Genomic DNA, 27,509 nt, shown 5'->3' with positions numbered 1-27,509 from the left:
AAGTGAAAAATACACAAAGAAATTTATAACCTTAGCAGTCTTTCATATTTGTTTTGATTGTTCGTGAACCAGCCCCGAGCCGGTGACAAGGGTATTGAAAAGATGCACCTGAAACAGTGTCTGCGGGCTGCTGCATTTGCCAACCCGCTTTAATGCTGCTTTCCAGCGGCGAAGGCGCAGCAGCATTAACAGGGAAGCCAGAGCGAGCTTCCCCAGCAGTGGCGGCGGCGGCGGCGGCGGCGGTGGCGGCGGCGGCGGCGGCGGCACCGGCACCAGCGCAGTTTCCCCTCTCCCCAGCCCTGACTCTACGCGCACATGCGCAGTGCGCCCGCAGCCCTGGACCATTTGTCAGGACTACTCGTGAGACGGAGAAAAAAAAAAGAGAAAATTTGGGGGTAAGAAGCGGTTGATCGGATCTAATCTCTTATTAATCTGAAGATTTGTACGTGCAAAAGCCATTCATTTATTTTTCTGGGTGAGGATGAAAGTTAAGAGACCTATAGAGAGAAGGAAGCGCACCCTCGTCTTGTGAAACAGATCAGGGGAGGGGAAAGGACAGAAGGGGTTTCTCCCCCACTTCTCTGCGCCTCTGGGAAAGAGAAGAAAACTTAATCCTGGGGAAAAAAGTGGGCAAGTGACTCGGAAACGACTGGAGGGGGAGTCTCTGGGCATCTCACTGTGAAGTAGTGAGTGCGAGTGTGAAAGAGGAACAAAAGAGAGAGAAAAGAGAAAGGAAAAAATGGGGGGAGGAGAGACTTGTATTTTTTTCTTTGCGCGCACACGGGGAAGGGTGTGGGGGGCCGTGCGGAAAGGAGCCGGGGCGAGGCGGCCGCGTCGGGCTCTCGCCCGCGCGCAGGCGGCCAGATGCGTGTGTGCCCCCTCCCCCGCGCCCCCCGAGCTTGTCACTTTGGTCGCTTTCATGACACCGGGCGCGGGGTGGGGAGCGCGGCGGCGCCGGGCTCCGCCGGGGTGCGTGCCCGAGTGGGCGCCGCGGAGCCGCAGCCCCGGCGGCGAGCGCGGCGGCCGAGGCTGGGGGCGCCGGCGGGGGCGGCCGGGGCCGCGGATCGGTGCGGCGAGAGGCGCGAGCCCCGCGCGCCGCCCCTGCGGCCCCCTCCGCCCGTGTGGCCTTTGTGCCGGGCGCGCACCGGAGAGCGAGCGAGCGAGCGCGAGAAGTACAAGTACGGGAGACCGAGGCAGTGGGAAAAGAGGCCGGGCCACTTTCTACCCGCTCGGGCTGCGGAGAATGGACTGGTTGAATGTGCAGGCGCGTCTCCCCGGCGTGTGCTCTGTGTGTGTGTGTGTGTGTGTGTGTGTGTGTGTGTGTGCGCGCGCGGCGGAAAGGCCTCCCCGACTCCCACCGCGCACACGCACACTCACACGCACGCACACACTCACGGACCCGCGGCGGGCTCGGCGGCCGAGAGTTTGCGTTTTCTTCCTCGCCGCCTCCCCCTTCCCGACCGACTGTGTGAGAATTTCATATAGATCAGCTCCAATTTCCGCCATTTTGGGAAAGTTGCACAAAAATAAACCCTCCGGTTTATTTCTGCCCGAGGCAGGAAAGTGCTTCGGGAAGCGAGGCGGCGCGGGCCCGCGGCGGCCGTCCGCGCGGGGGAGGGCGCAGGGCGCGGGCTCGCGGGCCGGGCCGGGAGCCCGCGCCGTCGCTGCATTCGCCCCGCGCCGTGCCGCGCCGGCCCGGGTGCGGGCGCGGGCGTGTGTCTGGAGGCGGCGGCCGCGGCGGCGGTAGCGGCGGGCGGCTGTGGCCGCCGCGCCGGGGAGGCGGGCGGGGGTGGGGGGGTGGAGGCGCGGGGCTGCTTTCCCTGCAACTTGTTTACGCTGTGCTTATACTGGGGAGGCAAAGAGGGGTCCGAGGCGGGGCCGCCGCCCGCCTCGCGCCGCGTGCGTGTGCCGTTCCGGGATAATGGGTTTTGCACACTAGCGTCCTGGGCCCGGCGGGCCGTCCTCGCGCCGTGGCGGCCCGGCGGGGGGAAGTAGAGGCCGGCGGGGGTGGGGATCGGGAAGCGCAGGAGCCGAGGCATCCGCCGCGCGCCCCGCGAGCTGGTGGGGCGGGTTGGGGGGGGGAGGAGCGGGAGGAAAACTTGTGAGCCCTGGCAGCGGGGGAGGGGGGCGCAACTTCTGTGCTGGTGGTAAAACTTTAATTACCTTGAAAGAAAAAGGCCCTCCAGTCTCCCCCACCCTTTCTGGTCAAAGCCCGGCCCAAGCGCGACCGTGAGAGAAAGTTTAAAAGCGGGCACTTAACTCCCCGCCTTCCCCGCGGAGGGGTGGGGGTATCTGTTTGTCCGTCTGCGCTTGGAGAGAGGTGGGGGTAACGAGCCGCCCTCCGGGGTCGCGAAGATCGTGGCTGTTACCCCACCCTTACACGGGGAGACGAAGGTAAACGTCGCTTCGGTTTCCCTCCTACCTCCCCCCTCCCCGCTTCCTTTTCCTCCCCCTCCCTGCCGATTTTTTGAGGGGACCCAAAAAACGGAGTCTCTTTCCTTATGCAACTTCCTCGGGCGCTGTGAGCACGGCCCTTCCCCCTCCCTGCATCCCTCGGCCCGCTCCTCTACCACCTCGGGTCTACCGCCAGAAAAATGCGTTAGAGATCCTTCAGAGTGCACCGAAACAAAAATAGATTTTTGATTGTTCTGAGTTTAAGTTCAGGGAAACTGAGATGAGAAATAAGAATGGGGCGGGGGGGGGAGCGGCTGGAGCGAGTGCGTCGAATATTAATTTTGATTTTCCTAGAGGGTTGTTTGTAATAGCTTTATCGGTTTGGGGAGCCCGAGAGTCTCTGTACTGGCTAGCTCGGTCGCGTGGATTTTTGCGCAAGTTTTTAGAAAAACACTGACTCGAGTAGAGCATTTCTCCGGAAAGTTTCAAGTGCAGCAAAATAGCGAACGTACAAAACTGGCCAAGGGGAGACCTCTAGTGGTTAAACGCATCTTTTTAAGTTCGGAAGGCCGAGAGCAAACTTTGGCCTTTACTTTTAGCTACGTAGTCCGTTCAGACGTGGAAGTAATTAGACGACCCGATCGAGCAGCCAGATGTTGTATGAGAGGATGCTGATCAGAAATAGAAAGTTTAGTACATTGGAGAGCAAATGAGATCTGAGGACCCAGACTCTACAACTTCCACTCTTCATTACTTCTATGGGAAAAAACACTTTGCTTTTATGCTGGGATTTGAGATTGGTCACTCTCTGGATTAGAAGCAATTTGTTTGTTTTTTATATTTATCGTTGTCTACACATTTGATCTACTTTTAATCAGGAGTCACAGCAGATAATTTCATTTGAACGTTAATAAAAATGCAAAGTGCAATTTGTGTTTAAAACTTCGAAAAAATGAGAAAGACCTTTGGTTGAAATGTGCCTTTTATGTGAGTTGATCATTTTATTCTCTAATAAATATAATTTAAGGCTGGTATTTAGTTGCTTAAACATACAGTTATATATAGTCATAAAATAAATGGCCCCTTTTAGTGCTAAGAGTGTAATTTTGTTTCACTGCAAAATTTCTGAACGCTTTGTATAGTTTGTGATTTAAACGCTTAAATATTTGATATACGGACAAAACTTGCTTACATAGAATCTATTCTTTTGCCAGTGTGTGTTCTGCGTAGTAACTTTAGTTTTAAGAAAAGCAATGAGAGAAATAGAAGTTGAACCAAATGACCCTTGTAACTTTCATCTGCTTGTCATACAATGGGAGAGACTTTAATGGGGGAATTTAGGGGAGGGCAATGATATAAATGATAAAATCTAGTTCATCTCATCCAGAACTAGTTTTTTTTTTTTAACATATCAAGTGGTAATGTATGAAATCATGCAATAAATCAGCAATTCAAAATTTATACATATTAGTTGTGGGTTTGAAGGCTTTTTTTTATGACAATATTTTGATTTTATTTGTCCTCCTTTTAAATCAATGCTAGACCTCCGGAAGAAGTCTTGACGGTGGACGACAGTCTTAAAGACCATCAGACAGTTATTTCTTCACTGCAACTAGGTAAGAGTTGCATGTTGAAACAAATTCCTTGATATACTTGCAAATGTTAAAAGCTGCATTTGGGGATGAGGGAGGAGAGTGTGGAACAAGGTTGGCAGAAAAACATCATTTTGTGAGGGCCGCTTTGAATGCATGGAAGTCTTGACACTGAGTGGTCTTGAGGCTCTACTTAAAACATTAGGAAAAGTTAAGAGATTGTTCTGGATAACCTTTGGACTGGCTTTTTGCTAGATTCTTAATTCACGCTCCAATTGCACCTGTTTTCTGCTGAAAATAAATAGTTTTATTCTTTGGAGTTGAGAAAGTGGGAAAACTAGAACAAAGCAATTGTGAATTAATATAACTGTGGTATAAGTACACAGTGATATGGAAGGTTCTGGAACTTGGTAAAATTTTGTAGGTGAAATTCACAACAAGATCTTTGGGGATATTTAAGTAACTTATATTCTGTGACTCAAGTCCAACGGTGGTCTGACTTGTGCCAAATATCGAATCATAGGTTATAGTGAGTTTCCAGTGTGTTAGCATAAACTTGTCAACTTTTAAGCATATCACCACAGGGAAGACAGCTGTTGTCCAGTAAAGATCCCTTTGGTAATTTTGGAGGGTGCTGGTTTGTCTCCAGTAATCCAGGGCCTACTTTCAGGACAAAGGTCATTCTCAGGCAAAGGGGGGCCCTCTCTGGGTAGAGCATCAAAGTACATTTGTGCTACTGTAGTGCTTTCTACTATGTATACCTTTTTTCTTTTGATCTTTCCCTTTCTTTTTCTGCCTTTCATTTTCCTTCTCTGTCTTGAGTATTAAAGGAGTTACTAATTCTTGTTTGGCAAAAACAAAAGAAAACAAAATAAATTAGCAGGACTAATAATCCCTATTGAGCCACCTTATAACCAGGGTAGATGTGGTCTCGATGTCATAACTGATAAATACCAATATAAAAATGATTGTTAAAAGGGAATTTATTGTCATTTTCTGCTTGTGGATCATCTTGAGTAGTATAATTTAGCAAAATAAATAGATGTCTACGTAGGTGATGCAGCAGAGACAAGGGGGCAAGAACAGCTCCAAGAAGATCACCCAGACAGAAGTAGAGTTCAGGCAGAGTGAAATGTGTTTCCTAGGGTGGTGAGTTTCATGTTTAGATGTGCTGAGTGGAAGACAGTGATTATTTTTTCTTCAATTGGGGAATCACCGTGAGTGTAGATAGAGTACTAGAATAGGAATCAGAAGACAATTTAGCCACTGAATGTACCACTTTGTGTAAGTCACTTTAACTCTTTCAGCCTGGATTTCCCCATCTGGAAAAGTGGAGCAACAATGCTTGCCTTGATTTCTTTGTTGAAGGGATCAAATAAAATAAGGTTTTGAGCGCTATGAAGAGCTATTCAGATGTTTGAAATGGTTGTCATATTACCATTTCACCTTAGCCACGTTTTCTGGAAAGGGCAGGAGGTAGGTTTTTAAGAGCCGAACAGAGTGATTTAATTCCTGGCTAAAATTATTAGATTAGTTTTTGGTGTATATATTATACGGACTTGTCACAGTACTTCTGGGGGATATTTCTTTTCTATAGGAAATTAGTAGTTTCTCTTTTACAACTTTGGCTCCTTGAGAGAAGGGACCATGTTTTTAACATGGTGTTGAATACGAATTGATATTTATTTATCCCAAACTAGTCATTTGCTAGGTAGGAGTAGATGAAATAAATACTTTTAAATATAAAATGATGCCAAATTGTGGAAATGGTAGGGTGATGAAAGTAGAAGGGTTGGTGTGAGGGGAATTCATGTGCTGTAATTAATAGTTTAGTTGTGTGAATCTGCTGGGAAATGAGGATGAGAAAATAGGTAACTGGAGTAGTAAGAATTTAAACTCTCGGGGCCAGAAAATGGGTACTGCAAATGACTGGATTTAGGGGAAGCTACCTGTAGGGCTTCCCCCCCCCCCATGTTTTCTAGACCTCTTTGCTGCTTTATTCTAATTCTAATCAACTGTTATCTAGATAGAAAAAAGAAAACCACAAGTACTATCTGTCATTGTTTTCAATTTGATGATACTGAACTTGACAAACTCTGAAAAGTTTTAGTTTATCTCACTTCTCTTGTAAATTATCCTATCAATATGCTAAGAACCCAAAAACCCAATAGTGAAGGAAAGAAAAAATATATGTCCTGTTTAATTCATCCCTGAGGAATTGAAGGTTGGTTCTTGAAAAATTCCACTGGTTTGTTTTGTTTGGTAGTTTATTTCTAAGAAATACATATATCAACAAAAGCTGTTTATAATAGGATGGGAAACTTACAAAAGAAGTTACTTTATGTGGTGTGGACAAGGGTACCTTTGGGGTCCCAAGGCTGGGTAACCTGAGTAATCTCTCTAGTGATGTTTCTACTAGTTAACTCATTTTTATTGAGCTCTTACAGTGCTGAACACTGAAAGACTAGGTCTTTGCCCTTGATGAGTTCCCTACAAGCTTACTCCAGGAGTTTGATTTATGAAGTCGAATTGAAAAAAGCCTTTAAGAGAAGTCCTTTTGTAGGAGACAGGGTGGTTTGAAGGAAAGAACAAGGACTTTTGAGAGGAACTTGTATAAAGTTGGGTGATCCTGGATGTGGCTCCAGTTTCTTCCTCAGAAGTGGACTTATAGTTAATGACTTGGGTAGTGATTAGAAGAATTACATGTGTATTATAATAAAACCTTTTTATTATTATCTACTATTCTTTCTGTAAGTCAGTGTTTTATGTCAGTCCACAAATATTTATTGGTATCTATTTTGTGTAAGTCTCCATTGGGAAGTGCTTCACATAATGAATACTGAGAATAGGGTGAAGTGAATGAATTTGTTGAGGCTACAGAGAAAGCAACAGTCTTTGGCCTCAGTGTGTTCATAATCTAGTTGAGGAGATGATCTATACATATACAATGGTAATTACCAAAACAAAGCCCTGGTTCAGTGCCAGTGAAAGGTAGATAGAGGTAAGTGCTGTGGTGGTACTACTGGATGTGTTTCCTAAGGTAGCGTCCTGGAAGGTAGGGTGTCTCTGCAAAACACTGTGAAGTGTTGATATAGTCAATGTAATTGTGTATTGAGTGCCTTCTGAATGTCAAGCATTAAGCTAGATATTTTATATTCATTCATTGATTCACTCATTCATTCATCTAACAAAAACTTACCGAGTGCCTTCTGTATGCCCAGGTATTGTTCTAGACACTGAATATTATTCCTAATACTTTCACTAACCTTGAGCATTTGGTATTATTAATTCTCTTTTAGAGCAGACTGGTGCTCAGAGATACTTAGTAACTTGTCTTAGTTCATATCATGTACTTTGAAAGGGGTGGGACCAGGGAAAATGACACTGGCTTTTGTTTTGTTATGTCTTTAACTTTCTAATATTCCAAATAGTAATTCTTAGAATATTTCTAAGAAAACACATTTCCAGATTAATGTATTTGCTCTTATACGTTGGTTCACTAAGATGAGCAATAGCAAACTGGTGTAAGAAAAAATTACGGGAAGAAAACACTATCTCTTCACTTTCCTTTTTTTTTCCTTTTTTTAAAAGTTGGGGAAAGACTGAGTTATACTGAAAAGAACACCTTGGTCTAGTTCATGGCCTTGAAATGATCACTAACTGTTAATAAAACATTACTCAGATTAGTTTTGGGAATTACTAGGCTTATATATAAATAAGATTTCACTTGTTCTGTATAGGAAGAGACCTGATAAGGCAGTAGGGTGTGTTATCAAAAAGTGTACATCAATCAATCATCAATCAAAAGATTGGGACCTAAATTTACCATTTTGTGAACTCAAAACATGATGGAATTTATTGTGATTATAAAAGAAGAAAATTAAAATGAGGGATAGAGAGAATGGTGGTGAGAAGCTGGGGGTAGGGAGGAATGTAGTGTTAGGATCAAAGTTTAATAAAGATAACAGGGAATATGACTAAGAATATACTCACCAAAATACGATAACTACTGACATTATACTCTTTAACCAGAAGAGTAGGCCCATTTACAAAATGAAGTGAAGAGCTTTTGATTCATTGGGCGGTTCTGGATTACAGTGGGAGTCACATAATATTTCTATCATCTGAGTCGTGGTCCCTCAAGCAGAGCTTTTGTCTGACTTAGAAGGATGCTACTGCAGGCGTTGATTAGAGGGTGATGGGCTGTTTCTCCTTTGTTTTTCTTTGTTTGTTTTTGTTTTGTTTTTTACATTTGTATTGGGGTATAGTTGATTTACAATGTTGTGTTAGTTTCAGGTGTACAGCCTGTTTCTGCTTTGTTGAAACACTGTCATCCAGTACATTTTTTTGAGTACCTGCTGTGTGCCAGGCCTTTTCAAGATTGGACTATAGCTTTATGTTATGTGAAATTTTATAGAATTAAACCAGTTCAGTTCCTAAAACACTTTTGGTAGGATGGTGCAGGCACCAAAACCAGTTGATTATTTTTCTCCCATCTGTTAACACTGCTTGAACCCTGAACTGTGAATTGAAATCCCTGGTCTGGTTGTTAAATGGTCTTAGATAATTTCACCGCATTGGTTTGTGGTCTTATTTGGTAGATTGGAGGCCTAGCTGTTCAATCTATTGATAAGGAGTTTAGCTACAAATGGTTATCAGGGTAAGCCCTGTAGACATGACTTCTGTGACAGAAATAAAATCTGGTCAAATCCAATTTATCATATACAAAAGAGAAATCAAGTGTAAATCTTTTAATTCTAGCTCTATGTTCTATAAAAATACGAAGCAGAATAAGAAAACAGATACTGCTTTTAGCATTTAAAAAATTACGAAGTGAAATAAGAAAAAAGAACAAGATACTACTTTTAGTTTTCTTTTTTAATTTAAGTTCATGCATATTTTGCATAAGCAGGGAAATATCTGTGTGAGACAGGTTCTTGCTCTTTTTATTCCCCTGAATCCCTCTAATGGGTGTAAAATTTCTATTATTACGCTACTAGTGTAATATGTTGATGACGTGATAGCACTTTTCAGGATATTTTTGCCTCAAATTGAGATATAGTCTGTACACTGAAAATGAACTTCAAATAAAAGCATTTGAAGAGAGTGTATTAAATATGCTGTAAGACTGTTAATGTCAGTTTGTGATTTCATTTTCTATGTACATTTTTTTTTCTTGAAAGGCATTTTTAATTTTCTGTTCCTCCTTCAGAGGAAGTAAGTAGGTTAGGCCACAGACTCTCAAATAATTCATCCTTCTTACAGTAACAAACGGAAGGGCAGGAAGTTGAGATTTCGTAAAGGTTGCCTTCAGTGACTACCCCTTTGCATGTAATCTCCGTGGCAGAAAAGGTAGCAAATCAGAGAAACCATCAATACGTTATAACTAGGGTCATTTTCATTAAAACATGACCAGTAGATAACTACTGGTAGTGGTGGGGTGTTTCTGAAAAAGTATCAATAAGAAGGAACTGTCCTAATAACTGATTTCATATTTAAAGGAAGGCATCTACTATATAAGCATATATATGGACAGGAGACCCAGATTCTCAAGGATTTGTTCTTGATGCTACCGAGATTTCAATTCTAACATTGAAATGATCTAGAGTTTTACCTGCCTAAAAATCTATGAACTTGGGCCCTCAGGGCAAAATTTCACATCTCTCCTCAACAGATCTCAGTTCCAGTATGTGTGCGATTCAGAGTTCTTGCCAGTCAGGGTGAGTAGAATATCAAAGCTGGTATCTGTCATGCTTGATTTGAAAGGAAATTTTTTCTTTGTAGCAAAATGTGTTTGTTGAGAGATGCTTCAGGTGTGAGTTTAGATTTCTCTCTTATCCTTATTGAATAAGCCTGTTTAAGAGGTTTGAATTTAACTTCTTTTCATGTATTCTTCACTGACACTTAAATAAGGAAGGTTTCTTGGAGCAGGAATGTTATCCTTCTGCCAAAGAGGTAAATAAATACTTAGCAGCCTCGTTGTTAGTTAGAATTTTCACTGGAGAATAAGAGATAGATGGACAAATGAAGATCGTTTCCTGATTTCCTCTCTCCCCAGTGCCTGCCCACAACTAGTCTGTTATATTTTCCCCTTCTATTTTATTCATTCATCTGATAAATTTTTATTGATTCCTACTGTGGATAATCACATGGGATAGCGAAATGAAGAAACCCAGTTTTCTTTCCTCCAAAACCTCCTGTAAGTAAATGATCATGATATGATGTAATAAGTATTATAATTGGGGTATAGATTCTGCCTTTCCAGCCCCTCTTCTCCTGGCATCTTACGTACACATATTCCAGTATTTGTACAGAGAAAGACTCACTGTAGTCATTTGAGTCCCCTTTGGAGAGGATCCATAGCGTTCATCACTCTTTCCTCCTGGCCTCTTGCTGCGATCTCTTACGGTGCTTTCTGTTGGCCTCTGCACTAGCTTTCTTGAAAGCAGGTCCTGGAACCACAGTTGGTATGCAAGGAAGCTTTTATGCCTCCTCAGCAAAAATGTCACAGTAAGGTTGCCAGTGGCTTAGTCTTGGGTCGCTGTTCAGAGATTATGTCCTTCATACTTGGTTCCTTGTTAACATGTTCTTTGTAAGAGCTTGGGAAAACTAATACTTATTGACCTTTCATCAGCTTCCCAAATTCATTTTGAAATTTGATTTGTCCATGAAATCCCAGAATCCTACCACAGTTCTTAACTTCCACTTTTCTCCACCTTCACCCCTGGACTCTTAAGAAATCGGATAGGACTTTGTGGTGCAAAGGTATTGGCTTTTGCAGAGTTATCAACTCCTCTGCCCTGGGATACTTCAGACATCTGGTAAACCCATGTTTGGAGGGAATGTGGACACTGGAGAGCAGCTTGTTTCTTTTCTTCAAAATAACCGTAACTGTTGCGGACTGAGTGTCCAAAAAGTACAAACCACTTTAACATGCATGATTAAAACATTTTTTAATCCATATGAAGTAGATATTTCTATTTCATTTTTTTAGATGAAGGAGCTGAGGCTCAAGAGGGGTTGGGTACCCTGCCCAAGATTATACAGCGAGTAAACTGTGAAGCCAGGATTCAACCCAGGCACTCTGGCTGCTGTGCTTTTCACCTTTACATTAGACTGGCTTCTTTATTGACTAAAATACAATGTGTTGGGCAGTATGGTATAGTTTGAGGGGCACTGTCTTGGGAGGTAAAAGTCTGTTGATTGGTTGGGTGATCTTTTCTTATCTGTAAAATGAGGCTAAGAATTCTTGGCCATCTTAAAAGGTAGCTGTGAGGGTCAACTAGTCTAGTATTGGTAAGAGCCTTTAAAATGGCAAAGCATAGAAGAAAGCCTCCGGCTCCAGTATGTTTGTGTCTCTGGAATGGGTTAGGCCTATTGGCTTTGTGTGACTACCCCTACATGGCCGTGTACTTGTGGGTATGTGAGTTCCCCCGTTACAGGCTGTGTACCTCTCTGGTGTCATGAAAGTACATAGGAGGCCATTAGAGAATAAATCAGAAAACCCTAGATAGACCTTAGGAGGCAGAGGTTTTGCCTGTCTCAGGATCACTTTCTCCAGCCTGGGCTCTAGGTCCTGAGGGCATTCCCCAGGGTTAGACACTACACATCTCCACACGTGGATGCAGATGGCGAGCTCAGCCAGGAGGTAGCACCTCTGTAGTCGACTCTAACCTGAAGATGGATAAATTCTACCCTGTAAAATGCTGCCTGCTCTCATGTTGTTTCTTGAATTTATTTTCTGTAACTCAGCATCTTCTGAAAAGGGGATTCCATGGACCTCGCTATACTGTGATAACAGAGCCACAAGGCTAAGTGACTGTGGGAAACCTGGGCTCAGACAGCACTACACAGGTTGCTGCGCTGCTGCTGACATGCGCCATCCGTCTCCTAAAGACCCCGGGGGGGTTACACATCTCCCTCACCACAAAACTTTTATCACGGGACATGCAGAAATGGTCTAAACGTTTTGAGGGGCAGACTTTGAGAAATGTGGCCCTAGCCTTTCATCTCGTCCTGTTTACATGCCTTAGCCTGGTGCACAGTGTGGTGCCAGCCCAGCATGGTGGCCGAGAGAGCCTGGCCTTTGGGTCCAACTCCCTGCGCACACAGCAAATCCCTCTCCGTTACTTCAGAGGCATTGTTCTATGAAGAAAGCTAGTCATTTCTGGAGCCATGTAAATATAGGCATTATTATTATTAACAATGAAACATGTCCTTTTATGTAGTGATCTTGACATCTTCTGATGGAGCTTTGAATACAGGTGGCTTACTATAAGAGATGCCATTGAAATAAAATGAAGGGAAAGGGGGAAAAAAAAAGCCACTGACTAATCTTTTGAGGTCACAGAGTGACTCTCATGAGCGCAAATAATTGTTAAACCAGGTAATTAGAGCAGAAAGTTAAGATTTTATTGGCTGCTTACTATGGGATGGGCACTGTGCTGAGGTATTACCTGGCTTCTCTCATGTAATCCTCACCATTGCCCAATGAAGAAAAGTTCTATTATTTGCCACATTTTACAGGTGGGGAAATTGAGGCTTCAAGGGATTAGTTGGTCTTATGTCACAGAATAGGTAATTGTTAATCTTTGGAAAGTGAATTGAAGGGAGGAAAGGAAGGCTGTGGTTTGTTTAGGAAAGGGAGAGGGATGGAAAGAGGAACTTGAGAGAGTGTGGCAGGTTTTGAGGATGATACATGACGTGTTTGATTTGCGTCTGTCTATGAAAGGATGACCAGGGGCAGGGTGACTGGGGATGCGGAGGCCCAAAACAGTTTTATATGCCACTTTAATAACGTGTTTAGCAGTGGGCAGAGGCCTTCCTGATGATATTACCAAAGACGACACTTAGGACGTTTTTGAGAACGTCACAATGTGCCGACGGCGTTTGGTTAGTGATCGATGATTTCTACAAAGTACACCAAAAGCCAGCTTCAGTTGATGGTATTAATGTGGGCATCAAAGCAACAAGGCATTGGATCCCCACAGTGAAGGCTGACTTTTCTTATTGCCGTCTTACTCTTCTGCATAGCTCTCACTTTTGTTTCTTTCGTGGTCATGGTTTTAGGGTTAACATTTCTGACTTACACTTCACAAAAGATAACATTGCCCTCTTGAACCCCAAACTGATGAGTTTAGTCCGTTGACACCAGGCACTGAGATCTCAGCCCCGGCATCTCTCTGAATGACAGAATTTAAATCTGATTCTCAGATGCTGCTTCTGAGGTCATGTCTACCCCCGTTTTACAACTACTACCAGCTCTTGGCCTTGTCATCTCTTTAACTTATTTTTGAAAAATGCACCTGTTAACTGTAAAGCTGTAAAATGGAATTCTAAAAAGGCAACTTCACGTAAAATGATGAAAACTATTTAACTGGTCTTAGTGAACAGTAACTAGCCGTTCTTTTAAATACTGTAATATTTTGAAAACAATAGTTTGAGCAGGCATGGCCAGGCTACAGTTAGTACACTTTCTTTAGTAATCTTTAATTCTCACCTTATCTGCAGATCCAGACTTTTGGTTTATAGGCAAGGCCCACTCTCTCGCTTTATGTTGGGACGTACTAGATTGGGTTGCTTATCTTTCAGGGGACTGTTCTCTCCATCACAGCCCCAGGAGGCCTCTTCACCTTGAACTCACTGTAGAAGTGCAGCCCTGGGGGAGTCTCTGCTCCCACTCTGAGCCACCATTTTATCCTCTCCTGGTAGATGTGAGGGAAGGAATCATATGAAGGGAGGATTGTGAAGGACTCTGTTTATCTCCAGTCAAAATAAGATACAGTAGATTCTTGACATTTGTGAGGGATACAGCCCAAGACCATCGCCAAGCCTCAACCTGAAAAAAATCATTGTAGCGTGTAATTCCTCCCTTCAAATTACTAAAGTATAACTGAAAAATGTAAATGATCTCTCTAGACCTTAAATACTTATCTCACTTGATGAGCAAATTTTGTACTGTCGAGAGCACTTGTGGAAACAAATTCACACATCTTTTCTACTCATTTCCTTTTGGAGCATTTGGTAGTTTTGTTCACATAGTGTGTCTGAGTCATCATTGCATTTGACATTTCAGCCTTTGATTTATCCGAAACTTCTGTTTTGTGGCTGGGACCTATCACTTTCATAAACATTTCCGTATTCTCCTCGTTGTGTCATCAACACTAGAATCAACTAGCACTTGCTTTTGTTTCATTTCTTAACAAGAAACAAAGTTTTTATCACTTTATTTACAGTGGTCATAGCACTCAGACAAAGCACTGTGACTCAGAGCACACCTGGACCTTGGCCGGGACTCCCAGTTTATGGAGTGCTATTCAGAATCATGTCTCTGCAAAATGGCAAATTACTAAATGTCATGGGAACTTCAGCTGTCACTCAGGAATGGTAGAAACCATAAATAGTCTGTGAATGCCAAGGTTCTACTGTATGTTTTTGATACCTCAGTTGTGGAGAAGTGAACCCGACCCTTTCTCTCTTCACCCATCTGTGGAGCTGGTACATTTGCATATGTAGTTAAATACCTACTAGTTAAATTACCCAAGAGCTTTGGGGAAGTTGATTTTCCTAGCATCTTCTAGTCTATAGCTTCATTTGTTGGCATCAGTAACAAGCTAAGTATTTTTCGTAAGAAGACGTGCCTTTCAAAACATGGAGTACTTTAAATAAATGTGAAACAGGATTTTAAAACATTTTTTTTTAATGTAACTTTTTTTCTTCGAAAAACCCCACACGTTTAAACATTCAACAGGTACTAAAGGGTACACTACACAGAGAGAAGGTTCCCTCCCTTGGTTGTCTTTCAGTCAGTCGTTGCTCCTTCCTGGATGCAGCCAGTGTTACCAGCTTCTGACAAATCCTGGCAAAGAGAGGCTATGCATATATAAGCAATACACGTATTTATATATACCCCATTTGTTTTACACGAATGGTAGCACACAGTTTTTATACCTTGCATAAAATTTTAGTATTAATAGTATCTTGGAGCTCTATCTATATCAGAATGTGAAGAGTTTCCTCATTGTTCTTTGGGGGTTTTTTTGGTTTTTGTTTTTTTATTTATGGCTGTGTTGGGTCTTTGTTGCTGCGCACGGGCTTTCTCTAATGGCGGCGAGCGGGGGCTACTCTTTGTTGTAGTGCACAGGCTTCTCATTGCGGTGGCTTCTCTTGTTGCGGAGCACGGGCTCTAGGTGCACGGGCTTCAGTAGTTGTGGCGCGCAGCCTCAGTAGTTGTGGCTTGCGGGCTCTAGAGCACAGGCTCAGTAGTTGTGGCGCATGGGCTTAGTTGCTCCGTGGCCTGTGGGATCTTCCCGAACCAGGGCTCGAACCCATGTCCCCTACATTGGCAGGCAGATTCTTAACCACTGCGCCACCAGGGAAGTCCCCCTCATTGTTTTTTAACCATTGTATATGGCTATACCACAACTGTCCTTTACTGATGGACAGTCAGGTTGTTTCCAGTTTTCTAACATTACAAACAGTGCTATAGTCCATGAATCACCTTTTACCTTTTTTTATACATGTAAGTATCTATAGGATAAATTTCTAGAGGTAGAAGGGCTGAATTGGAGGATATGTTCTTGAAAATTGATCTCCATGGAGGTTGGTTCAATCAATAGCGCCACCATCGGTATATGAGAGGGCTTGCATCTCCATATTCTTATAACATAGGATTTTTAAATGTAAGGAGTTAACTAATTTCATCACCGCCTAATGTTTCTAGATTACTAGTGGTACAGGGTAGGCTAGGGCTTCCAGAGATTTCTTTGCATGAGAGATGGAGGAAGTGCATCCATTCGATACATGATTCCCAGGGAGAGCCACGTTGCACAGCTTTGGTTTAGAGACAAGGAGCGGTGCAGGAGAGAGAGAAGAGGTAATTCTGAGGACAGTGTTCAAATGTCGTTTAGTCTGTCCTCCAACCCTCTTGCTGAATTCTTAGGGCAAGGAAATTGTAATAAAAATGAGTAAAAGCTAAGTGAACTGTTTCACAAAAGAGGGACTTTGGGAGTATAATACATTTGCATTGGTACCAACAGTAATGGTCTTCACCTTCAGTAAAATTATCAGCTCCTTGATGAGGCATCCGCAATGGGCATTGGTGGGAGCACATTGGGTGTCAGTACCCTTGATATTAGCCGTTGTCAGCCATAACATAGGTGAGTGGGAATCAGAAGCTGCGTGGATGCAGTTGCTGGATATCTGATCCCGAAAGCTGTCGCTTTCGACATCGGCAGTGGCTGGAGACCATTAGCATTTAGAAGAGGTTAGGAGAAAAGTGGTAGATCTTGGCTAATAACACAGAGGACCCATCATGGTACATATTTAAGATACTTCCTTAGGAAATCTCAGTAGCATTAACAAGAGATTTGGGGTATGATTTTCTGCAAATGAGAAATACTGTTTGTGACTTGTATTGTGAGTGACCGTTACCTACCTGGTTTTCAGGCCCGTGGAATACAGGTTACATGTGGGATGATGGAACAGTACCAGGTGAAATTTAAAGAAATATAAAGCATAGCATTTCTAAGTACTAAAAAAAAAAAAAAAAAAATTGCTTAACTCTTAGAAGCACAATTTGTTGAAGTGAAAAGGCTTTGTATGTTTGTATACAAGTGCACACACTTACAGAAGATGAAAAAGGAGGACGACTTAGGGTGTCATAAAACCAGCTTCTGTTCAAATAATATTGGTTGCTGGTTGTTCTACCTGATTAGGAGATGGTGGGAAAATGCCTAATCTATTGTAGTTGTTCAGACTTCATGCGATAGTGAAAGTAGCCAGTGGCTTCAAAATTGGATAAAGGAAAGGACAATGTAGTGAATATTTTTATGCTATAATATTTTATACAAAATGTCCACAAGCCTTAGAATGAAACAATGGATGGAAACAATTTTTATGAATTTTAGATATGTGCTTGCAGGCAGAGCATACTGTGTAACATTACCAGTGTTTTGTATAGCAAAAGCATATTGTAATTATTTCCTAAAATATGTCATAAACATTTACTGCAGCTTTTGTACAGTGATAGCTTTTAGATTACCCTGATTTTCTATTCCTCCTCCTGGTCACAGACAGCATTTTTGCTCTTGTAAATTTCATACCTTTATGGTTTTTAGGTAGGAAAAGACCAGAAATCTACTTGTGTTGAATATGTGTCTCAATGACATTTTGTTAATGAGCGTGTATTTGATGGCACTTAACTAAAAAGGATACATGTTGTACTGATGTACATAAATCGAGAACTTGGGACCTAGTAAACTGCTTTCTGGACTTGCTGTGTTCCAAGGAGTAAAATGGGGAAAAGTAGGCTCAGCCAGATTCTCGGAGGGGGTAAGACTTTGAGACAGCACAAGATGGTAGTTGAGAAAAAGGCCCAGGGTTGGAATCAGACTGACCTGGGTTAAAATCCTGGGTATGCCACCAAGTGTGGTTCTGGGTGAGTTACTGAACTCTGCACTTTCTTCAGTGTCGACTAGAGGGATGATAGAACCCATCTTTCTGTGAGAAACAAATAAATGAAATGGTTTGTGTAAGTTTTCTGATGTTTTGAATGCTTTTCTGGAAGAAGATGCGATTGAATTAATAAATGAAAAATTTTTCTTATTAAAGGATCACTCAGGTTTTACCTGGTTTATCCACCAGGGGGAAAATTATTCTGTCACTCTACTGTCTATCAGGAAAAGCTGCCACTCCTACCTTAGAAAGTCAGGTTTGTTGCTGATCTTTATGTATTTAGTGAGGTAGGAGTCATAGAGAACTTCAGTGTGAGTCTTAGTTTATTTCATATTTTTACTATTTCTTAGATTAATTCTTCCTCAGGCCTTTACAACCTATTTCCTGTTTTGAGGATTAAGTCTTAATGATAAAGGAAGAAATAATATTGAAGCATCTAGTAAACTCCAACAGAAGATAGCTATAATTCAAAGAAACACAGGGTTTTGTTTTGTTTTGTTCCTATTGACTATTTAAAATGTGGAATGTAGTGTAATAACCACCCTGGACCCTTCACTCGTCTTTATCTTCACAGTTCCAACTTGTTGCCGGTCTTATTTCACCATTTTACCCCTTTTTTTTTTTTTTTTTTTTAACATCTTTATTGGGGTATAATTGCTTTACAATGGTGTGTTAGTTTCTGCTTTATAACAAAGTGAATCAGTCATACATAAACATATGTTCCCATATGTCTTCCCTGTTGCGTCTCCCTCCCTCCCACCCTCCCCATCCCACCCCTCCAGGCTGTCACAAAGCACCGAGCCAATATCCCTGTGCCATGCGGCTACTTCCCACTAGCTATCTACCTTACTGCGTTTGTTAGTGTGTATATGCCCATGACTCTCTCTCGCCCTGTCACAGCTCACCCTTCCCCCTCCCCATAACCTCAAGTCCGTTCTCTAAGAGGTCTGCGTCTTTATTCCTGCTTTACCCCTAGGTTCTTCATGACATTTTTTTTCTTAAATTCCATATATATGTGTTAGCATACGGTATTTGTCTTTTTCTTTCTGACTTACTTCACTCTGTATGACAGACTCTAGGTCTATCCACCTCATTACAAATAGCTCAATTTCGTTTCTTTTTATGGCTGAGTAATATTCCATTGTATATATGTGCCACATCTTCTTTATCCATTCATCCGATGATGGGCACTTAGGTTGTTTCCATCTCCGGGCTATTGTAAATAGAGCTGCAATGAACATTTTGGTACATGACTCTTTTTGAATTTTGGTTTCCTCAGGGTATATGCCCAGTAGTGGGATTGCTGGGTCATATGGTAGTTCTATTTGTAGTTTTTTAAGGAACCTCCATACTGTTCTCCATAGTGGCTGAACCAATTCACATTCCCACCAGCAGTGCAAGAGGGTTCCCTTTTCTCCACACCCTCTCCAGCATTTATTGTTTCTAGATTTTTTGATGATGGCCATTCTGACTGGTGTGAGATGATATCTCATTGTAGTTTTGATTTGCATTTCTCTAATGATTAATGATGTTGAGCATTCTTTCATGTGTTTGTTGGCAGTCTGTATATCTTCTTTGGAGAAATGTCTATTTAGGTCTTCTGCCCATTTTTGGATTGGGTTGTTTGTTTTCTTGTTATTGAGCTGCATGAGCTGCTTGTAAATTTTGGAGATTAATCCTTTGTCGGTTGCTTCATTTGCAAATATTTTCTCCCATTCTGAGGGTTGTCTTTTGGTCTTGTTTATGGTTTCCTTTGCTGTGCAAAAGCTTTGAAGTTTCATTAGGTCCCATTTGTTTATTTTTGTTTTTATTTCCATTACTCTAGGAGGTGGGTCAGAAAGGATCTTGCTTTGATTTATGTCATAGAGTGTTCTGCCTATGTTTTCCTCTAAGAGTTTGATAGTTTCTGGCCTTACATTTAGGTCTTTAATCCATTTTGAGCTTATTTTTGTGTATGGTGTTAGGGAGTGATCTAATCTCATACTTTTACATGTACCTGTCCAGTTTTCCCAGCACCACTTATTGAAGAGGCTGTCCTTTCTCCACTGTACATTCCTGCCTCCTTTATCAAAGATAAGGTGTCCATATGTGCATGGGTTTATCTCTGGGCTTTCTATCCTGTTCCATTGATCTATCTTTCTGTTTTTGTGCCAGTACCATACCGTCTTGATGACTGTAGCTTTGTAGTATAGTCTGAAGTCAGGGAGCCTGATTCCTCCAGTTCCTTCTTTCGTTCTCAAGATTGCTTTGGCTATTCGGGGTCTTTTGTGTTTCCATACAAATTGTGAAATTTTTTGTTCTAGTTCTGTGAAAAATGCCAGTGGTAGTTTGATAGGGATTGCATTGAATCTATAGATTGCTTTGGGTAGTAGAGTCATTTTCACAATGTTGATTCTTCCAATCCAAGAACATGGTATATCTCTCCATCTATTTATATCATCTTTAATTTCTTTCATCAGTGTCTTATAATTTTCTGCATACAGGTCTTTTGTCTCCTTAGGTAGGTTTATTCCTAGATATTTTATTCTTTTTGTTGCAATGGTAAATGGGAGTGTTTTCTTGATTTCACTTTCAGATTTTTCATCATTAGTATATAGGAATGCCAGAGATTTCTGTGCATTAATTTTGTATCCTGCCACTTTACCAAATTCATTGATTAGCTCTAGTAGTTTTCTGGTAGCACCTTTAGGGTTCTCTATGTATAGGATCATGTCATCTGCAAACAGTGACAGCTTTACTTCTTCTTTTCCAATTTGGATTCCTTTTATTTCCTTTTCTTCTCTGATTGCTGTGGCTAAAACTTCCAAAACAATGTTGAATAATAGTGGTGAGAGTGGGCAACCTTGTCTTGTTCCTGATCTTAGTGGAAATGCTTTCAGTTTTTCACCATTGAGGATGATGTTTGCTGTGGGCTTGTCACCATTTTACCCCTTAATTAATTTGTAGCAACTTCCTCACCTTATATCACTTCATTTCACAATTTCAGCTTGTATCTCTAAAATACAAGGAAGACCTCCTCTCTTTAAAGTATGTATCATCATCATCCCTCAAAAAAAAAAAGCAAGGGTATTTCTCTAATATCATCAAATAGTCAGTTGCTATTCATATTTCTCCTCCTGTCGAATCATCTTTTTTTTTTTTAAGATTTTTTGATGTGGACCATTTTAAAAAAAATTTTCTTTCTTTATTTTTATTTTTGGCTGCATTGGGTCTTCGTTGCTGCGCATGGGCTTTCTCTAGTTGTGGTGAGCGAGAGCTGCTCTTCGTTGCAGTGCGTGGGCTTCTCATTGCGGTGTCTTCTGTTGTTGCAGAGCACAGGCTCTAGACGTGCGGGCTTCAGTAGTTGTGGCTCGCGGGCTCTAGAGCACAGGCTCAGTAGTTGTGGCACACGGGCTTAGTTGCTCTGCGGCATGTGGGATCTTCCTGGACCAGGGCTCGAACCCGTGTCCCCTGCATTGGCAGGCGGATTCTTAACCGCTGCGCCACCAGGGAAGCCCGATGTGGACCATTTTTTAAAGTCTTTACTGAATATGTTACAGTATTGCTTCTGTTTTATGTTTTGGGTTTTTGGCCCCGAGGCATGTGGGATCTTAGCTCCCCAAGCAGGGATCAAACCCACACACCCTGCATTGGAAGGCGAAGCCTTAACCACTGGACTGCCAGGGAAGTCCCTAATAATCTTTTTTTTTTTTTTTAAATAATTTAAATCAGGGTTCAAGCAAGATCTATGGAATGCAGTATTGCGATTGGTTAATATGTCTCTTAATCTAAATTTCAAATTTCCTCTTTCATTTGTTTATTAGTTATTCCTTACAATTTTTTGTATGTGCCGAAAACAAGTTTTTAATCCTGTATAGCAGTGGCTTTCAGACTTTTTGGTCTCAAGTCTCTTTTATGCTCTAAAAAGTGAAAAACCCAAAGATCTATTGTTCGGTTATATGTATCAATATTTACTGCCTTAGATATAAAAGTATATTGGTTATTTATTATGACTTATAACATAGTAAACTGATTACCTTAGTATGTATAAGCACACTTTTTATGAACTATAATCACAGTTTCCAAAATTTAAAAGAAAAGGTGAGAGAAGTAACACTTTTACATTTTTGAAAATCTCTTTAATGTCTGCTTAATAGAAGAGAGCTGGATTCTCATACCTGCTTCTCATTCAGTCTGTTGCAGTATTGTTTTGGTTGACGCATATGAAGAAAATCTGCTTCACACTGGTATGGGATTGGAAAATGGAGGATTATTTTAAGTTTTTCATTTAATGATGGACACTCTTCTTTAATATTACACCAAAACTTGACATGTGGTAGTTTCTTAAAGGTTAGTTGCAGTGTGCAATTTGAAATCCTATCAGTGAGCTTTCTGTACTCTGTCACATTAAAATCCATCAGTCTGTTGCACTTTGAATGGATCCTTTAGCCATGCATAATTTTGTAACTGTAAGCATTGGTCATTTGGAAAAATCACTTCACTGAGTTATGTAGATCTTCCAAATGTTGACATATTTCATTATGAAATATTTTAAAAAATCATATTCATGAATATCACCACCCAGCTCCTTAGAAAAGTCTATAGCTTTGGGGAAGCTGTCAGGCTCATGGTGGTGGATACAGGTTTTCCAAAATGCTGAAATTGTATCATTAGTAACGAATGCTGTCAGTGTGACAGAATATTTTCCAAATATCCAAACTTGAATAAACATCGTTTTTTAAGTAAAAGTGGGATTCCATAAAAAAAAAAGCAGCTTGTTCAGCTTGCATCTCAAACAGTTCACAAGTGCTTTCCCTTGAGGCAGCCTTGGTATTTTGCCATGCCCGAGCACTTTGTGCATACTTCTGTTTCATCACACAGAATATTAAAAAGATATATATTCAAATATCGACATAATAAAATTTATTATTTTACTTCATCAAAGGTGGTTCTTAGTGAATCTGACATTTGTTTACTGTGAGTGCATGCTGCTGAAGAATAAAATGACTGCTACTGCAGCTGGGTACCACAGCTTCAGCAGTTTTATCCACTATTGCTTTGCACCATCAGTGTAAATATCAACATAGTGAAGAAGGCAAATAACGTGTTAATATTTTCATGAAAGTAATTTTGACTTCTTGGACCTTTTGGGAAGGTCTCAGGGTTCCCAGTACAATCCATGTTTTGCTTCTTATGTCTTTATGGTGTGATTTCACGTGTTCCTTTGTCTCTGGTATTTCCTGTAAATAGACTTGATCACAACAGATTTGATTTAGTTTTTTTCCTGGCAAGAATACTTCATAGATGGTGTTGGGTTGGTAGATATTCTTAGAAGGCATTGATGATCGTTGCTAGAGTCATTATTTTAATGGTTGCAAATGGCTATGTTTCAGTTCTATCATTCCTTCTCTATTTATTAGCAAGAATTTTTTTCTGAAAGGAAACTTCTTCTCACCAATGATTTGGTTACCCTGAGATACACTTTTTGTCGATCTCATGCAAATATGGGCAGGATAAGTCCTTGTTTATTTTTCCAAATAATAAGTTGGTTGGTTCCCTTGTATAATCAAAAGGTGATCAATGAGGTGTTCTTGGTTGGTTGGTTTGTTTTGAATATCGTTGTGAACTCATAATGATTTAAACTTATTTGATGTGTTTCAATTCACTGCAGCTAATATCCTTACTTTGGCCAACAAAAGCCTCTTCAAGTTTGCTTCTGAGTCCCTTTGGTATGACCTCTGCTGTCTTTGATAGCTTCCTTGCTTTTTTATTTGACAAGATGTTCCAGGCTCACCTTGCACATTTCCTGCCACCTCTGGGAAGGCCTGGGAGAAATGGTATTTAGAGACCACAATCTGAATACTAGGCTGTTAATTACTATTGATTGGTGGTTGTTTCTAGAGTTTGTCAGTGGGCAAAGCTAGAAAATATGCATATTTTTTAAACATAAAATGCATCATGAAATTATACAGATACTTCCATTCAGATTTAGGACCCATTGATCTTCGATCACTTGTCAGTGACACCAACATAATTATTTATTTGTTTTATCCCATACCACACAGACAGTAGTTTCAGAATAACAATACTACCGCCAATGGATATATGATTACGAAAAAGTTTGTTTTGAAAATGAAAATGAAGAGCATTATCACAGTGTAGCTAGCCAAATTGGTTATCTTAACATAGCCTAATTGTGTTTGCTGTACATTTTGAGACTGTTTTCCTGTTTCTCAGAACATCAACTTGGCAGATATTTCTACTGAGTTAAATAAATCAATTTCATGAAAGAATCAATCATACTGTATATTCATTGTATTGATAGAAGACTTACCTGTCAAATTTAGTGTAGATGGCATTCAATAATGGACTGAATTTTCTTGTTCTTTTTTAAAGTCTAAATGGCCTCTTTTTCAACATTTTATACTGGATACTATCCTTTAGCCACATCTACTCTCTTGAATGTCTTGGGGTGGGGGGAACTCCTTAGAGGGTGAAGAATTCTATCCATATGTCATCATGATTTTTTGTTCTAAGTGAATATGCTATGAAACAGTGAATTCCTCTTCTAACAAAGCAAAAATTTACCACGGCACTTTTTGTTTAACCTAGAACTTTTATTAATATATTTTCTCCTGTAATTTACCATGGATTGCACCAGGAAAAATATGTTTGAAGCAATTATTTCTAAATCTCTGGGTATGGGATATTACGATCAAGAAAATTATGTAATTAAGGGAAATTGAAGCAATGACCACTAAAATAAAAACTGATTTGTATGTAGAATATTTAAGTGATATGCCCTTTTTTCCTTTTCGAGGTTAAAAAAAAATCATGACTGAATCTGCCTCTAGCACAAGCGGTCAAGAGTTTGATGTATTCAGTGTTATGGATTGGAAGGATGGAGTAGGTACATTACCAGGAAGTGATTTAAAGGTAAGCTGTCTTTATTACATAAAATTGTGTGTGTGTGTTTATTATTAAAATGAATTTGAGCACATATGTGAAATAAGGATTAAAAGCATTAAGCATAGTGGCTGTAGTTTTATATGATGCTTGGTCCTCAGCATCTCAAGATGATAAACTGCTGGTGGTTTGGCAGAAGCCTTTGTCAACTGGGGTAGGGGACTTAGAAGTATTTCTGCAGTCTGTACGCATTTTGTAGAAATTCATGTATAGCTTCAAGGAAGATGGTTTCAGGTTTTAGTCTATCAGGATGGCCAATAAATGTAAAAGTGGTAGACTTAGAAGGTCTAGCTTTGTATATTTTTTGTAGTAATGGGCTTTGTAACTTGAAGTGAAAAACCACACTCCCTGTGTCCTAGTTTTCTTATTTTAAAACTGGATAATGTTAAAATATTGAATAAACAGGACTGTTCACCTCCCTTAAATTATTTATACTGTAAACTGTAAATATGGATTTTTGTGTAATCACTTGTTCAGAAGCTGGTCCTTCCTGTAAATGAGACTGCTTTTGTATAGCTGAGAACCCTCCTCAGAGAGCACTGCTTCAGTCTGCTCCTTTTCCCCAGCCCCCCAAAGCCACTCCAGGACCACATCTGCTGCACCCTGGGACAGGGTTGTGCAAGCACCCACCTGGAAAGTCAGCCACCCCACCTCTCATTTCTAATTTGCTTTTGCTCTGATCCTGTCTCTGGGACCTTGAACCTGTCCGTGGCCCTTTAGACTTTGTGTTTGTACTTAGTCACTCAGGTGTTTGAACATCCGACCTCCCTAACTGGCCGTCTCTTGGCTTGCCTTGCTGATGCTTGGCGTTTTGGCCTGTTCTTGAATAGAAATTCCTGCCCCCTAATATTGACTTCTTGGAATCCAATCCCTTTTAGTGGCCACTTGACAAGTATCTGAGCCAAAACTGTTCTAGTCCATCCTCAGTGGTGAGATTTGGACAGTTCACCTCTTGTTGGAAAAATACTTAGATTTTAGTTGGTTTAGGTTTAATTAAGTGCAGTGTGCCAACACATCTATCTGAGTTTAGTTTAACAAAAATATTGCAGTGAGGTTTAGTGAAATATGGAAAGGAGATTCGGTTTTTAGTTTTAGTTCTATGTGACCTTGAACAAGTCAGTTAATCTCTTTGGGGCCAATTTCCTCTTTGGTAAAATAAGGAATTAAATGAATGCCAAGGGTTTTATCTTCTCTAACATTCTCCAAATGTTCATCTGGATTAGATATGATGGAAATAGAGTGCTGAAATTTTTGAGAAAGAAAAACTCTTCAAGATTCTGATAGTGTCAGCCACATAATTAGCTAAATGAGCTTTGTTATTTAAATTCTAAGTTTCACAATCTTTATCTGTAAAATGGGGTTATAGGATCTATGTCATAAGCTGGTTATAAGGATTGAAAAACATAATATATGTAAAACACTTAACAAATTGTATCTTTTCTTGCTTTATGGTATATTATGTAAACTGCCTTTTTTTTTATTGCTTCAGCGTCTTATTTTTCTTGTACATTTTTATTCCTTCTGAATGGCTTATTTTTTTTCCCATGTAGGTGGATGATGAAATTTATAATTTTTGTTCAGTTAGATTTTGACAGTAGAGTGAAGTCTCCATCCCTAAGAAATTTAGATTGCCTAAAGGTTTTCTAAGCAATGGATTTTAGGAATTAACCTATTACTTTTATAAAGGTAATCAGATAATTAAGCCACTTAGTGGGTATTATCATCTGGGTTATTTGATTTGACTTTTAGACTCATCTAATTACTTGGGTAATTGCCATGTATCCAATTCACTTTATCTGCTGTTGACAGATACCCTATTTAAAAAAATAATTTAAAAAAATTTTCTACTTTATAACCCTTTTTATCTGAGGAGATTCAAAGACTAGCCAGTTGATTATATTGCTTAGGATATCTGACTCATTTGCTCCTCGTATTACAATTTGAGCTGCCTAAGAGAACTGATTAAGCAATTGATTTTTCGTAATTAAGTTATTGGAAAGAACTTTGAATAAATCATGCAGTTTACTCTCCCGCATCATGCTCTGCCTATTTGACACTGGAAGCTTCTCTTTTTTAATGGGCGAAGGCATGTGGCTTTCTTAATGTGCGATCCCTAAGACAACCCAGCTGAGGTTAATTCAGCTAATACGTAGAAGTTGGTTTCTTATCATGGGAACAGGTTTTAATATGCTTCAGTTTATTGCCATTTTTTTTTTTTATTGCCATTTTGAAAGAACTTTTCTCTGTAAAAGCCTCATGACTGCTGGCCAGTCAAGTGATATCGCTCTTCTGCTTAAAATCCTTTAGCAGTTTCCTGTATCCTTCGTGATAAAGTTCAAACCCCTTAAGTTTACCACAAGAATTTTTTGGTGGTCTAGCCCCTACTTTCCCCTCCAGCTGCATCTCATTTCACTCCTCTGTGCCACCCTGTTTCCAGCCCAGCCAACTAGCTCACACCTTGGTCCCTTTTTACTGGTCCCTGTTGCTGGCATCCCCATTCCCCCCTTCACACTGGGCTAACCAACCCTTATATAAAACAGAGCACAAAATCTCCTTATTTGGGTGCAGTAGCAGAAAGAATAGAGAATTTATTCTCTGGTGGGCACTTAACCTATGTCTTTTAATTCTCTTATTTAACCCATTTGGGGGAGTTTCTGTCACTGTTGTCAGTTTACAGATGGGGAAACAGAGGCCCGGAGTGCTTAAGTCACTTGCTCAAGCAAGGTCAGACAGTGAGTTACTGGCAGAACTGGGTCTTAAAACCAGGCTTTTCTGATTTTAAAACTGATTTACTTACCACTACTATTCTACTAGCAAGAGAAACGTTTTCATATCAAAAGAGATGAAAGGGAAATGTTACAGCAATTTAGAGGAGGTATTATGTTAGCTGGAGGGATTAGGAAGGCTTTGGAAGCAGATGTCATGTGAGGTTTAGGTGCCTGAAAATAGGTGGGAAACTGTGTGAAGACTTTTGGGGGCAGGGATGGGAGGAGGGAGAGAAAGGGGCATACAGAAGAGGGGCTAGCATCCGAAAGTATAGTGTTAGGGAAGAACAACAAGTGTCCACCGGACCTCTTGAAAATATTGTAGTCATTAGCAAGACATTTTTACTTAAACAAACTT

General features: G+C 40.7%; 1 protein-coding gene across 11 annotated transcripts in view; it reads left to right on the top strand.

Annotated features, from left to right (window-relative positions):
- Window positions 1–319: 319 nt before the first annotated feature.
- Window positions 320–27,509, top strand: part of L3MBTL3 (L3MBTL histone methyl-lysine binding protein 3) — a 120,745-nt gene continuing 93,555 nt past the window's right edge. For 3 of the 11 annotated variants that reach the window (XM_027086700.1, XM_027086636.1, XM_027086729.1), the window contains exons 1-3: window positions 2,104–2,394; window positions 3,937–4,010; window positions 24,241–24,356. In XM_027086700.1, coding sequence (XP_026942501.1) covers window positions 24,255–24,356 — 102 coding nt within the window. In that variant the 5' untranslated portion in view covers window positions 2,104–2,394; window positions 3,937–4,010; window positions 24,241–24,254. Of the gene's footprint in view, window positions 396–2,103; window positions 2,395–3,936; window positions 4,011–9,660; window positions 9,707–10,980; window positions 11,066–24,240; window positions 24,357–27,509 lie in introns of those variants that run through there. The other 8 variants (XM_027086718.1, XM_027086708.1, XM_027086689.1 and 5 more) reach the window with 7 other exon arrangements.

The sequence above is a fragment of the Aethalodelphis obliquidens genome, unplaced genomic scaffold (genome assembly GCF_003676395.1).
Source record: "Aethalodelphis obliquidens isolate GAN/ISIS:26980383/991018 unplaced genomic scaffold, ASM367639v1 scaffold3, whole genome shotgun sequence".
NCBI lineage: Eukaryota > Metazoa > Chordata > Mammalia > Artiodactyla > Delphinidae > Aethalodelphis > Aethalodelphis obliquidens.
The sequence above is the reverse complement of the archived record's forward strand: the minus strand, read 5'-3'. Positions and strand labels throughout refer to the sequence as shown.